Source organism: Mobula hypostoma, chromosome 12, assembly GCF_963921235.1.
Source record: "Mobula hypostoma chromosome 12, sMobHyp1.1, whole genome shotgun sequence".
Lineage (NCBI taxonomy): Eukaryota > Metazoa > Chordata > Chondrichthyes > Myliobatiformes > Myliobatidae > Mobula > Mobula hypostoma.
The window spans coordinates 104,037,366-104,051,533 of record NC_086108.1 but is presented as its reverse complement, the minus strand read 5'-3'; the positions used below and the strand labels follow the sequence as shown (position 1 = coordinate 104,051,533).

General features: G+C 44.4%; 1 protein-coding gene across 1 annotated transcript; it reads right to left on the bottom strand.

Annotated features, from left to right (window-relative positions):
* Positions 1-355: 355 nt before the first annotated feature.
* On the bottom strand, positions 356-12,986 carry dnajb4 (DnaJ heat shock protein family (Hsp40) member B4). Its single transcript, XM_063064750.1, has 3 exons — positions 12,346-12,986; positions 9,172-9,752; positions 356-2,387 (listed from the first exon to the last, which is right to left on the bottom strand). The coding sequence occupies exons 1-3, from the start codon at positions 12,554-12,556 to the stop codon at positions 2,154-2,156; spliced, it is 1,026 nt and encodes a 341-aa protein (XP_062920820.1). The 5' UTR covers positions 12,557-12,986; the 3' UTR covers positions 356-2,153.
* Positions 12,987-14,168: the final 1,182 nt, after the last annotated feature.

Here is a 14,168-nt window from a genome sequence, read left to right as displayed (position 1 = left end):
TATGGGGGCACCGGAAAGTACATTGTGCCAAAGAGGGTCCTTGGCAAATACGAAGGTGCTTTGGGGGGCGTTGGGAAACACTGCTCAGGAGACTGTTGTGTGTGTAAACTCCATGTTCTGAGCTGCTCAAACCAGCCGTCTGGACAAACAATCATTGCACGGTCAAAGTCACTTCGATCACATTCCTTCCCCCATTTTGATATTTGGTCTGAACAACAACTGAACCTCTTGACCATGTCTGCATGCTTTTATACATTGAGTTGCTGCCACATGATTGGCTGATGAGATACTGATGAGATAAGAAGGTGTACATGTGTATCTAATAGAGGCCTCTAAGTGTATTAAGACAAGAAACTGAAAGCTATGTAACTATCTTCGTATTGCATTTATTAATAAAAAGTAATACTTTCTCCAGACAATATGCAATAAAAACTCTGCTTTATCTTTAGATCTTAGTAATTTATATCAGTATTGATAGATCCATTTCATCTACTGAGAAGTTACAAATAAAACTGCTAACTAAACCCTGATGTTGCACCTCTTGTATCTTCTTACAATTAAATCACGTCAAAGCCCTTAACTTGTGATACAGCCCCAGATGCCAGTACCGTAGTAGAACTGCACACAAGGATAAACTACCACACTGCCGGTTAAGAATCCAACACAGGGAAAAGGGCTCTCCAGATTTGAATGCGGGATGTGGGTGGGTGGAAAGAAATATGATTAACAATCTGCTCGAAAGCCAGCGGCTCGGACAGATGTCAAGGGACATCCGTGGGTATCGGGCTGTCCCAGGTTCAGACGGGCCTTTGTGAGCAGGGGGCACAAGGGCCAGTCAGCTGGGAGTTTGAGATCCCATCATCGGCCAGTCCGGGGTCGATACCAAAGTACAACAAATTTCATGATACATCTGCCGGTAATATTAAACCGGATTCTGAGATCAGAGGCTGATGATCAATCGGAAGTACAGAATTGAAGCCAGGAGTCCTATGCTGGAGATTGGGGGGGACTGCCTGCGTGCATGTGTGGGTGGGGTGGGGTGGGGTGGTTAAGGAAAAACATAGCTTATTTTAATGTTGTTGTTTTGTTGCTTGTTGTGTTCTGTGTTGTTCTGCTGAGCATTGTAGACACTCTACGTTGCCGCCAGAATGTGTGGCGACACTCCATGTTGCCCCCAGCGCATCCTTAGGTGAATTGGTTGTAAAAGCAAACTGAAAATTCCACCGTATACCTAAATAAATCTCTTCCAAGAGGACCACAACCTTGTCATTGCATTTCTATGTTTGGGCGCTCAATGACCCGGAAAGCTACGTTGGCTGGAGTCAGGGCTTTATGCTTTGGCTCTTGGTAGGGTCACCCATGACATGCAGGTCAAAGGGTAAAGGCCAGGCTAAGAGTAGTCGGCCGGACCTCCCAGGGGGGAGGGGAGCGGTGCTCATCACAGGGCTAACAACTCTGACTGGTAGCGAAAACTGAGCTACCGACACGATGGAGACTTGAATACTGCCGGAGCTGAAGAACCTTCGTTGCTGCTCTAAACACCGGCGACGGAACTGGAATTAGGTAAGTAAGTCAGTTAAATAAATCTGCACCTTAATCTTATTAAATATCATGTTGTCATTTGTCCAAGCAGCTGGCGTTAATTGGCAGTGTACAGAAATAAGGGCTCAAATTATTTTGTGATGGACATATTAAATGATTTATAGTACATTTCTTTACAAAAGTGCCAAACAGATTTTTTTTAAAAACACATTATATGATGGGTAAAGTGACATCATGTTGCTAATAGCACATAGTGCATTCCAAATCCTGGAAATTCATCCTTGAGAACAAGTTCTTGAATGGACCATTCACATTGACATGTTAGAATTGGTTTCTCTGACAGTCTTTTAATGGATACTGGCTTAAGTCAGCCAGCCTTCATGTCTACATACACAATTTGCTAAATAAAAAAAAAACATACAAAAAGTTCCACATATGCACCCAGCAGAACACAGTGAAAAGCTTGCCTTTTAAGAACATGACAAAAAGTTATTGCTGCTTGAAAAATCTCTTGAAACAGTCACTGATGCTTCTCCTTAGGGTGTGCAAGCACAATACTTCACTATGTATAGGAGTGTGATACTACTGTGAAACGGAATTAGTCCTCCCATCTACGACAGGGGTAAATGTTGCCTCAGCACCTCTCTGGATGATGTGGATATAAAGTCTGGGAAGGTGACCTCAAACTCCACAATGAGATCACCTCGTTGGTTGGGGTTTTTTGAGAATGGCAACCCTTTGCCGCTTATCCGCTTTCTTGTGCCCGGCTTAATCACTTCCTGTGTCGTTAACGAGACGGATCTGCCTTCCATGGTGGGCACGTGAATTGTACAACCACATAAAGCCTATAATGGAAAGGAAATAGTTATTTGGAAAGAATATCAATAGCACCGAGAGGTTTCGTTTGTATCAAGTAATTAGTTTTGCTTCTTAATGACCCCTCTCCCAGATGGTGGGGCAGAAAAAGAAACAGATACTTCATCTATGGAGGGGAATAAACAATCAATGTTTTGGGCTGAGATCGTTCATCGGGACTGGAAGGGAAGGGTGAGGATGTTCTACGAGTCTGTGTTTGCTGTTGTGTGCTGGGGCAGCAGGCTGAGGGTAGCAGACACCAACAGAATCAACAAACTCATTCGTAAGGCCAGTGATGTTGTGGGGATGGAACTGGACTCTCTGACGGCGGTGTCTGAAAAGAGGATGCTGTCTAAGTTGCATGCCATCTTGGACAATGTCTCCCATCCACTACATAATGTACTGGGTGGGCACAGGAGTACATTCAGCCAGAGACTCATTCCACCGAGATGCAGCACAGAGCGTCATAGGAAGTCATTCCTGCCTGTGGCCATCAAACTTAACAACTCCTCCCTTGGAGGGTCAGACACCCTGAGCCAATAGGCTGGTCCTAGACTTATTTCATAATTTACTGGCATAATTTACATATTACTATTTAACTATTTATGGTTCTACCACTATTTATTATTTATGGTACAACTGTAACGAAAACCAGTTTCCCCCGGGATCAATAAAGTATGACTATGACTATGACTAGATGTCCTGAAGTTAAACATTCAATGTTTGCAGTTCTCTGGTTAGGTCAACAACCCTCACTGCCAACATAAAAATGGGCATCCCTTATTTATAAAAAGCTATTCTTGATGAGAAAGATTTCTGTGCATAGGGTTACCAGCATTGCATTTCATTAATAAGGGACAGGTTCTTGTTGACACAACTCTGCCGTGGACAGTCCCAAGTCTGGGTGTATAAGGAGGGTTGGGCATGGGACTACGGGAGCTCCAAAGCCCACATCCTTGGGAGAGGGAGGATCTTCGCCTAGAAGGCATATGATGCCTGGGGTCAACTTGATAGACTGGCCCAGGACAGAGAACTCTAGCGAGTTGCTGTTAGCAGTCTCTGTCCCAGTAGGGTTGATGAGCTTAATTGAACTAACTTGACACAAAAACTGGAATCTGGAGTCAAAAAATAAAAAAATGAGCTTGACCATTAGACATCAAAGCAGAATTAGGCTATTCGGTCTATCAAGTCTGCTCTGCCATTCCATCACGTTTGATTTATTATCCCCCTCAACTCCATTCTCCTGCCTTCTCCCCATAGCCTTTGACATCCTTACTAATCAAGAACTTATCAACATCTACTTTAATTATACTCAGTCACTTGGCTTCCACAGCCACCTGTGGCAATGAATTCCACAGATTCACAACTTCTGGCTAAAGAAATTCCTCCTCATCTCTGTTCTCAAGGGACGTCCTTATATTCTGAGGCTGTGCAGCTGAAGGAACTCAGTGGATCAGGCAATTCCTGTGGAGGGAAATGGACTGTCAACAATTCGACCCCAGAGCCTTCATTTAGACAACTTGTTGTTTTTGCTCCTTGCTTCTCCAGGGCAAAATTTCACAGGTGAATCTCCAAATATTTTGGGGAGCCGGGCTGGTCCTGTGCGATTAACAAGGATTGTTTTTCCCAGCAGCTTCTGGAAGTTGCCACTCGGAGGCAAGTTGCTAAATATAAAGAGACTTGGGGAGGAATCTTTGTACGGTTGGCCTCAGTGAAATGGAGAAGCCATCGTTCTCCTTTGAGTAGGGAAGGTTAAGCTGCGATGTGCCTGACATGTTCGCAGTAAGGAATGGCTTTAGTTATAATGTCACTGTAGCTGTGCCCCCCATTAGTGTAGAGTTACTGGTGAGCTGACTGTTCAAAATCTTGAGGCATCATTTCTTTTAGCTGATTGTGGGGTAAAGCGGTTTATTTACCGTGTGCACCGAGGTGCGGTGAAAAGCTGGCGTTGCACACCGTCATTACAGATAAACTACTTTACAACAGAGCATTGAGGTAAAGCATAGTAACAGTGCAGAATACAGAGAAAGTGCAGTGCAGGTAGATAATACGGAGCAAGATCATAAACAAGGTAGAGGGGAATCCAGTTCTGCAATCATTCAGCAAGGAAACTATCTCAACAGGACATTGGAGCAATTAAACAGGGTGAAGGCCTTTCCCGCTGTATGCAACATATGGGGCAGATAATTTAGCACTTAATTACATGGCGTCGCAAGACCCAAAACATTGACTACTTATCTTTCGACCAATGCTACCTGAACTAAGCAGCATCTATGCATGAGAACCCCCTAAGATTTGTCTTTGTTTCTGTCGACAACCTGGCTGGGCAATTCTGTTTCTATCACACTGCAAAACTGGTGCAGCTGTATTTACTGTACCTCCCCAAACCTGCCAAATAAGTTTGATGAATCTAATTTATTGCAGTGAAGTCTGAGACATGATGTGGTACAGAGGGTTAGTCAAACCGACATGTCATGAAGTCTACAAGACAGATACTCAATTAGTGGCACTTCCCTGCTCCTTTACCCACTGCTCTGTAATTTTCTTCCTCCTCAAAGCATTTATCCAATTGCTTTGGAAAGTTGCTAAGAATCTACATCCTCCCCCTTACAGGCAGTACATTCCAGACCTTGGCATATCACTACACAAGCAACCATTCTCTACTCTTCACTGATATTGTTTTGACAAAGATGTTAAATCTTTAGGGTTCTGACCCAGTGAAAATTGTTCCACCTTTGAATTTCCCTAGAACCCCACGTAATTTTTAAACAATTCGATCAAGCATCTTCATAATTTTCTTTGTGCCAAGGAGCACTGACATTTTTTCCAATCTCTCCACATTAAACTCCCGTAGTCTTGATACCAGTTTAGTAACATTTCCACTGTACCCTTTTTAAGTCTTGACATTCTCCCTAAAGTATTTTGTTCTCTTCACTATTTTGCCCTCTTATTGCACTATTTATTTATATATTTCTTATTGTAACTTAAGCGTACTGTTGCCACAGAACAACATATGTTATGGCATACGTCAGTAATGATAAATCTATTCTAATTCTGAAGTGTAATTGCCAACTCTGGATACAAGACTCTGGCTAAAACACAATCAATGATTTCTAAACCGTTGTGTACAATTCTCATACACTTTGTGACAAAGATGTGGAATTCATAATCACAGACGGCGGTGGAGGCCAAGTCACTGGGTACTTTAAAGTGAAGGTTGATAGGTTTTTGATTATTAAGGACATCCAAGGTTACAGGGACAAGGAAGGAGAATGAGGTTGCGAGGGATAATAAATCAGGCATCATCAAATGGCCTAATTCTACTCTTACGTCTTATGGTCTAATGGTTCATATGTGCCCTGTGTTTCACAACTTTTAATCTCCTTTCAGATGACATCGCTGCGTGATAGGAAAAATAACTCAGCCATGATTGAATGACATTTCAAATTATACCCAAATAATCTCTTCCTTCATCTAAAGGAAGCATTTCTGCACACTAATCAAGATAACATTATAAGCATTTTCTGCCTTTATAATCCATTCTCAGTTTCAAATCTGTCAGGATTCGCAGCAGTGTGTTACAATCTCCCCGGCTGATAATTATTTCTAAACCAACTGCATCAAATGAATTATTTAGTTAATATCCGGTTGAGGGATCAATCTGCATGCAGATTGGTCCCTGTATTATATTTGTGACTACAGACAATAAAGGGCAGCACAGCAGCATAGCGGTTAGCATGAAGTTTACAGGGCCAGTGACCTGGCTTCAATTCCCAACTCTCTCTGTAAGGAGTTTCTACATTCTTCTCTGACCATATGGATTTCCTCAGGATGCCCTGCTTTCCTCCCACATTCCAAAAGTGTACCAGTTAGCAGCTTAATTGGTCACATGGGTGTCACTTGTCACTGTGGGCTTGTTGGGCTGGGAGTTCCTGTAACCTTGCTGTATCTCTAAATAAAATACTTAGAAAATCCTTTGAAGAGGCCTACAAGATCGTTTTTTTTTAAAAAGAAAATGATTTACTTTTGTGTACTTCACATCGTTAATGCTCACACACACACACACACACAAATGCTGGAGGAACTCAGCAGGTCAGGCAGCGTTTATGGAAATGAATAAACAGTCGACGTTTCGGGCTGAGACCCTTCATTAAGACTGGAAAGGAAGGGGGAAGATGCCAGAATAAAAAGGTGGGGGCAGGGGAAGTGTTAACTAGGCAGTGGCTAAGGCTAAAACTAAAACTAAGCAACACACATCAAAGTTGCTGGTGAATGCAGCAGGCCAGGCAGCATCTCTAGGAAGAGGTACAGTGGACGTTTCGGGCCGAGACCCTTCGTCAGACTAACTGAAAGAAGAGCTAGTAAGAGATTTGAAAGTGAGAGGGGGAGGGGGAGATCCAAAACTGAAACTAAGGATGAGATAGACCAAATTTTGGTCTATGGGAGGCCTAGGTTTATGACTACCTGGGCAGGAAAGTGGACCTGACACCAGATCAAATTATCTATGATTTTTATGGCAGCATCTATGGAAATGAATAAACAGTCAATGTTATGGGTCAAAATGTTTCTTCAGGACTGAGAAGGAAGGGGGAAGACAGCAGACTGGAAAAGGTGGGGGGAGGGGAAGGAGGCTAGCTGGAAGGTGACAGGTGAAGCCAAGTGGGTGGAAGAAGTCAAGGACTGGAGTAGAAAGAATCTGATAAGGGGAGGAGAGTGGACCACAGGAGAAAGGGAAGGAGGAGGGGACCCAGGGGGAGTGCAGTCCAATGTTGACATTGCTTTTTTTTTTAAACCTATATCTTTTTGGCATGAATTCTTCTTTACATGTTAAATTCATGCAAGGGATCTGATCACCTCCCCCTGAAACCAATTGGAAAAATTACACCTCGGCTCTCCACCTAATTTTATGTAATTTCCAGCTTGGCACAGTTCAGCACTCAGCCTCATGATATTCTAATCCCCATAACCTTTTTGCTAGGAGTAGGGGTATAACTATTACTACGTTGGATGAACTCAAAATAAAAAAGACAATTCCGAAAATCAGATGGCTTTATTTATAGCTTCTGAAAACCAAGTGTAGTTGGCCACAGACCGCTGTGGAGGCCAAGTCACCGTGTGAATTTAAAGCAGAGATTGATAGGTTCTCGATTAGTCAGGATGTCAAAGGTTGCAGAGAACGGGGTTGAGTGAGATAATAACTCGGCCACGATGGAATGGCAGAGCAGACTCGATGGACTGAGTAGCTTAATTCTGCTCCTATGTTATGGACCTGAAACAGACTGTTTATTCCCCTGCAAAGCTGCTGCCTAACTCATAGAGTCAGAGGGTCATAGAAAATACAGCACAGAAACAGGTCCTTCGGCCCATCTAGTCTTTGCTGAACCATTTAAACTGCCTACTCCCATCGACCTGCACCAGGACCATAGCCCACCATACTCCTACCATCCTTGTACCTATCTGAATTTGTGCTGGCAGCTCATTCCACGCTCTCACAACCCTCTGAATGAAGAAGTTTCCCCTCATGTTCCCCTTAAACTTTTCACCTTTCACCCTGAACCTATAACCTCTTATTGTAATCCCACCTGACCTCAGTGGAAAAAGCCTGTTTGCATGTACCCTGTCTATCTCCCGCATAATTTTGCATCCCTCCATCAAACTTCCTCTTAATACTATACATTCCAAGGAATAGTCCCAACCTAATCAATTTTTACTTACAACTTAGATCTTCCAGACCTGGCAACATCCTTGTAAATTTTATCCGTACTCATTCATCCTTTCTGTTGGTAGGTGACCAAAACTGCACACAATACTCCAAATTAGGCCTCACCAATGTTTTATACAACTTCAACATAACATCCAATCTCCTGTACATTGATTTATGAAGGCCATTGTGCCAAACACTTTCTTTACAACTTGCTGAGTTCCTCCAGCATTTGCTTATTTCAACTCCTCCTGGACTGAAAGTCCTGATAAGGAATTAAGCAAAGGGCAGTGATAGCATAACTATCTGTGAGTGCTGCTCTTTCCTCACCATAAACAGGCCTTTGAATATCAAAACTTTACTTGGGGATTTTCGTTAAGCCCAGACTACTCGTTTTGTTTGGAGAGGTGAGGTTGGTGGTGAGGGAAGGACAGCATTCACAGATGGTCATTATATTACTGCCCTTGCTAAATACTTCATCAGGCCAATCTGTCAAAGAGGACTTGCAATAAATAAACGTTGGAGGAACTCAGCTAGTCAGGCAGCATCTATAGAGAGAAATAAACAGTCAGCATTCTGGGTACAAAACATCAACTGTCCATTTCCCTCTACAGATGCTGCCTGACTTACCAAATTCCGACAGTTAATTACTTTTTGCTCCAGATTCCAGAATCCGCAGTCACCTGAACCTCCATGACTTGCAAACAGTTTTTACAGAAATACCATTTTGCATTTATGCAGGGTAAGATGTCAAGAATATAAACTATTTTAATATCTGAGTTGAAGCACTCGAAGTAATTTTGAGAGTGGGTATAAAAGCTAAAAAAAAAAGGTTAATTTTATTAAAGCTCTTAAAAGGAGCGGTAAGGAGTTTCGAGAGAGAATTCTGAAGCTCAAGTTGAAAGGAAAAAGAAGGGAATATGCTAGAAACAAGAACTGGCAGAGCTCAGTATTCTTGGGCACATGGAAGAGCGGGAAGGAAATGCTTCAAGTGCAACTCATCCAGCATACAGAGAAAGAAAAAGGAAACCATCTCACATTACAAATAGAAATGACACCTCAGCAGAACATACCTCCCGCAAGTTGACTCGAGCATGATAGACAATATTCGATCCGTCCCTCTTGAAGTGGGGATGAGGTTTATCCTTCAGTACAAAAACTACGTCTGCTGGAATCGTGTTGGGCATTTCATCGCCTTCCTTTGGGAATGTGATCTTAGTTCCCTCCTTCCAGCCCTTTTTGATTTCAATAGTTAGTATTTTGTCCTCCATCCTGAGGCTCCGGCCATCAGGATTCAGTCGCTTCCTGGAAATCTTCATCCTCTTGGTGGAGCCATTGTAGATCTCCTCCAAGGACACTCGGAGCTCGTGGATGATGGGGGGGTCCTGTTTGCGATGCATCTGTCCCATCATCCCTCCTCGGTGCCGTTCCCTAGGGAAGTTATTCATGCTAAAGCCTCCAAAGTGGCTGAAAATATCAGAGTCCACATCCATGGCTTCTTCATGTTGGCCGTTTGCCATCCTCCTTCCAAAGAACATCTCGAAGGGATTGACACCATTGAAGAATGCAGCAAAGGTGGCGTGAGGGTCTCCGTGGAAAGTGTACCGGAACGTTCCTCCCTGGTCATCACTCCCACCAGCGCCTCCTTTCAAACCTGTAATAAAGAAAAAATATTTACTTTGTCCGCCTATGGCCATGCCTAAACAGTGTGCAAAGACTTACAAGCTGATACAATTGCGAATCAAATTCTCCTTCCTCCCTTAACCCAACTTATCATTTATCATAGAGCTTTCTCTTCTAACCCAAACTATTTCCCTCCATTCATTTCCCCGCCACTCGCCACCTCCAACTAATTGAAGGCATCTGTCATAAGGGAGATCCACTGGCAATTTCAATCTGATGAATGATAAGACATATGCTAGGCAAAGGACATGCACAATAATCAATCTTATAGAGCTTTTATAGGAAGTTACCAGGAAAGTTGATGAAGGCAAAGGCTGGGGATATTGTCTGCATGGACTTTAGCAAGGCCTTTGACAAGGTCCCAGTGTGGGAGGTTGGTCTGGAAGGTTCAAGATGAGGTAGTAAATTGGATTAGTCACTGGCTTTGCAGGAGAAGCCACATAGTGGTTGTAGATGGCTACCTCTCTGACTGGAGACCTGTGACTAGTGGTGTGCCGCAGGGATTGACGTTGGGTCCATTGTTGTTTGTCATCTATATCAGGATAATAATATGGTAAACTAGACCATCAAATTTGCAGATGACACTAAGATTGGGGGTGTAATGGGAAGTGAGGAAGACTATCAAAGCTTGCAGCGGGATCTGGAGCAGCTGAAAAATGGCAGATGGAATATAATGCAGAAAAGAGGTATTGTACTTAGGGTGGACCGACTAGAGTAGATCTTACATGGTGAGTGGTAGGGCACTGAGGATTGTAGCAGAACAAAGGGAACTGGGAATAGAGGTCCATAATTCATTGAAAGTGGTGTCACAGGTAGTTAGGGTCAAAAAAAGACAACTTTTGGCACATTGGCCTTCATAAGTCAATGTACTGAGTTGGGAAGTTATGTACACCGGGAGCACCAGATAGAGTAGATGACCCCAACAGACTCTCATGTGAACTGCCACCTCATCTGGAAGGACTGTTCGGGGCGCTGAACGGTAATGGGGGGGAGGAAGTGTAGGGGCAGGTGTAGCACTTGTTCTGCTTGCAAGGATAAGTGCCAGGAGGGAAATCCATGGGGGATGGACGAATGGACAATGGAGTCACATAGGGAACGATCCCTGTGGAAAGCAGAAAGTTGAGTGGGGGGGAAAGAGGGAAAAATGTGCTTGGTGATGGAATGACTAGAAATAGAGGCAATAGGTTAAGGGTGAAAGGTGAAATGTTTAAGGGGAACATGAGGGGGAATTTCTACACTCAGAGGGTGATGGGAGTGTCGAACAAGCTGCCAGTGGAAATGGTGGATATGGGGTCGATTTTAACATTTAAGAGAAATTTGGATAAGTACATGATTGGGAGGGGTAAGGGGGGGGGTTGCTATGGCCCAGGTACAGATCAATGGGACTGGGCAGATAAATAATTCAGCACAGACTAGTTGGGCCAAATGGCCTGTTTCTATGCTGTAGTGTTCTATGACTCTAATTGAGACAGTCTGGCAGAGCTGAAGAAGGAAATCCCCCATTCTGGCTCTGTCTCTTACCCCATCTCTTCCCCTCAATCGTCTATCACCCTCTGGTGTCCCTTCTCCTTCCCCTTTTCCCCATGTTTCACTCTATCAGATTCCTTCTTCTGCTGCCCTTCACTTTATCCACTTGTTAACTCCGTGCTTCTCACTTCATAACCCTCCCCAACCCACCTGATTTCATCCATCACCTTCTAGCTTGTATTCCATCCCCTCCCCTCCATCACCCCCCACCCCCAGCTTCTTATTCTGGCTTCTTCCCCCTTCCTTTTCAATCATGATGAAGGGTCTCAGACCAAAACGTAGATGCTGCCTGACCTGTTGGGTTCGTCTATCATTTTGTGTGTAACTGGTTACCAAAAGCACTTTGGAAAATTACTTAAGGGCACCATGGTGTTAACAAGTTCAACCTCACCAGGTAGCACAGTAAATGGGGGTGAGTTGGCAATAGTTTGAACGTGTCCACAGGCCATTTTTTTTGCTGAGGTATGAGACACAGTGGCCCTCTCTAATTCAAAAGCGGTTGAGGAATGCCCCGTGACTACAGGGACTGTCTAGTCGTGGTTGCCCAGCTGCAGAGGCAGGGGTGATACGGCGATTGGTGCTTGGGAGTGGAAGCGAGGTTGAGCCATGATGTAATGGAATGCAGCACAAAACCAAGAGTTTAATGACCCACTGCCATTCCTACACTCGGAAACAACCAAAATCCCATATCGCCGTTTGCACCGATGTGTTTCTTGAACTTTGCGCAAGTCAGAGCGTTTTACTTTAAATAGGCGCATCATCACAATCACTTCAAAACCCGTAACATTGGGCAGAAGGTTATAGATGGAACGGGCGAATAACCTAAAAACCCCGGACTGCGGGAACAACGAGCGGTTTAAAGAATGACATCATATCACTGTTGATAAAGGAAAAAAACGTGGACTGTCACTAAATATTGTCCGCATGCATTCCCCTTAAATAAATCGGCGACTGCAGCAATGGCATATCGAATTCCGCCCTATGCTGTAATCTCTGGTCGTCTCGGGTCTCCAAATCCCTGCTTCATCCCCTCTTACCTTCCTCTCCGAACTGATCGTAGATTTCCCTCTTCTTGGGGTCGCTCAACACCTCGTAGGCTTCTGCTACCTCTTTGAACCTGTCCTCCGCGTTGAGCGACTTATTCTTATCCGGGTGCCATTTCAGTGCTTGCTTGCGGTAAGCCTTCTTGATCTCATCGTCGGAAGCTCCTCTCTGCAACCCCAGAATACTGTAATAATCTTTGCCCATCGTACGCAGAAAGGCTGCGGTCTCCCTTCAAAGCAGGCAAAGGCTCCGAACTGGCCCTGTAGGTTAATTACCTGATACACTCCTGACAGCCACACAACGTTGAGCTGATAAGCTTCTGATGCTGCTTGCTTGCTCACTCACTCACTCACTCACCCTGCCCTGCCTGCAACTGCCTTTATATAAAACTCATTCCGCCCGGCTCCTGGGGAAAAAAATCTGGCTCTTTCCAGAACATCCACAAACGTCATTTCCCATGTACCCAAACAACACTGACGCAAACTTTTTAACATTCCTCCTGGTCGCCTTTCTCCTAAAAAGGAACGGTAGCGCCTGGAAAGGTCAAATTTATCTTGAATTTGAACGAGGAGGCACCCGAGCGAGCCTCGAATTTAATTGGCGCCTTTGGCAAACCGAGGGTGTCCTGGAAATGCAGCCATCGTGTTGTTGTCGGGACAGTGCATACAGTCTCTCAGAAGCAAGGGTGATCACACAACATTTTTTGGTCCTTGCGGTCAGGGTTCTGAAGCAATTGTCCGTTTCTTCGTGCGACTGCGGAATTTTTTATGTATTGAGATGCAGCGCGGAATGGCCACGCCGCCCAGCCCAGCAATCCGCTGATTTTAGTCTGAGTTTAATCATGGGACCAATTAACCAACCAACCTGTACATCTTTGGACTGTCGGTAAAAAAAACAGAGCACCCCTGAGGAAACCCACGCGGTCACGGGGAGAACATACAAACTCCTTACATGCAGCGACCCGGGTCGGCTGTACTGTAAAGCGTGTGCTAACCACTAGCTGTCACTACATAACACTCTGGTGCATATAATAATATATTAATCTGAACCCGGATTGTCACCATGTCAATAGGTTCATAAGAACATAAGAAATCGGAGCAGGAGTAGGCCATCCAGCCCATCGAGCCTGCCCCGCCATTCAATAGGATCATGGCTGATCTGTCCGTAAACTCAGCTCCATCTACCTGCGTTTTCCCTATAACCCTTAATTCCCCTACTATATAAAGATCTATCTAACTGTATCTTAAATATATTTGGTGAAGAAGCCTCAACTGTTTCCCTGGGCAGAGAATTCCACAGATTCACCACTCTCTGGGAAAAACAGTTTCAATGTAATGTCAGAGAAATGTACACAATATACATCCTAAAATTCTTTTTCTTCGCAAACATCCACAAAAACAGAGGAGTGCCCCAAGAATGAATGACAGTTAAATGTTAGAACCCCAAAGCCCCCCCCAGCTCCCCCCTCCCACACATAAGCAGCAGCAAAGCAATGACCCCACCCCCACCAGCAAAAAAGCATTGGCACCCCCACCGAGCACTCAAGCGTGCAGCAAAGCATCAACAAAGACACGGACTTGCAGTGCCCCAAAGATTACTCGTTCACCTGGTATTCAACATACCACAGGCTCTCTCTCTCTCTCCCTAATAAGAGAAAAGGAGGTGTCCCCATTTCACAGCCCCCACCCCAGGCACTCATCCTTTGCCACCTGTCCCACACCACTTCCATGACACTCCACCCCCGCCAGTCCCAACATCCTTTGCTCCCGCCAGATTTACAAACTCACTCTCCACTCCACATTGACAAATACAGTAT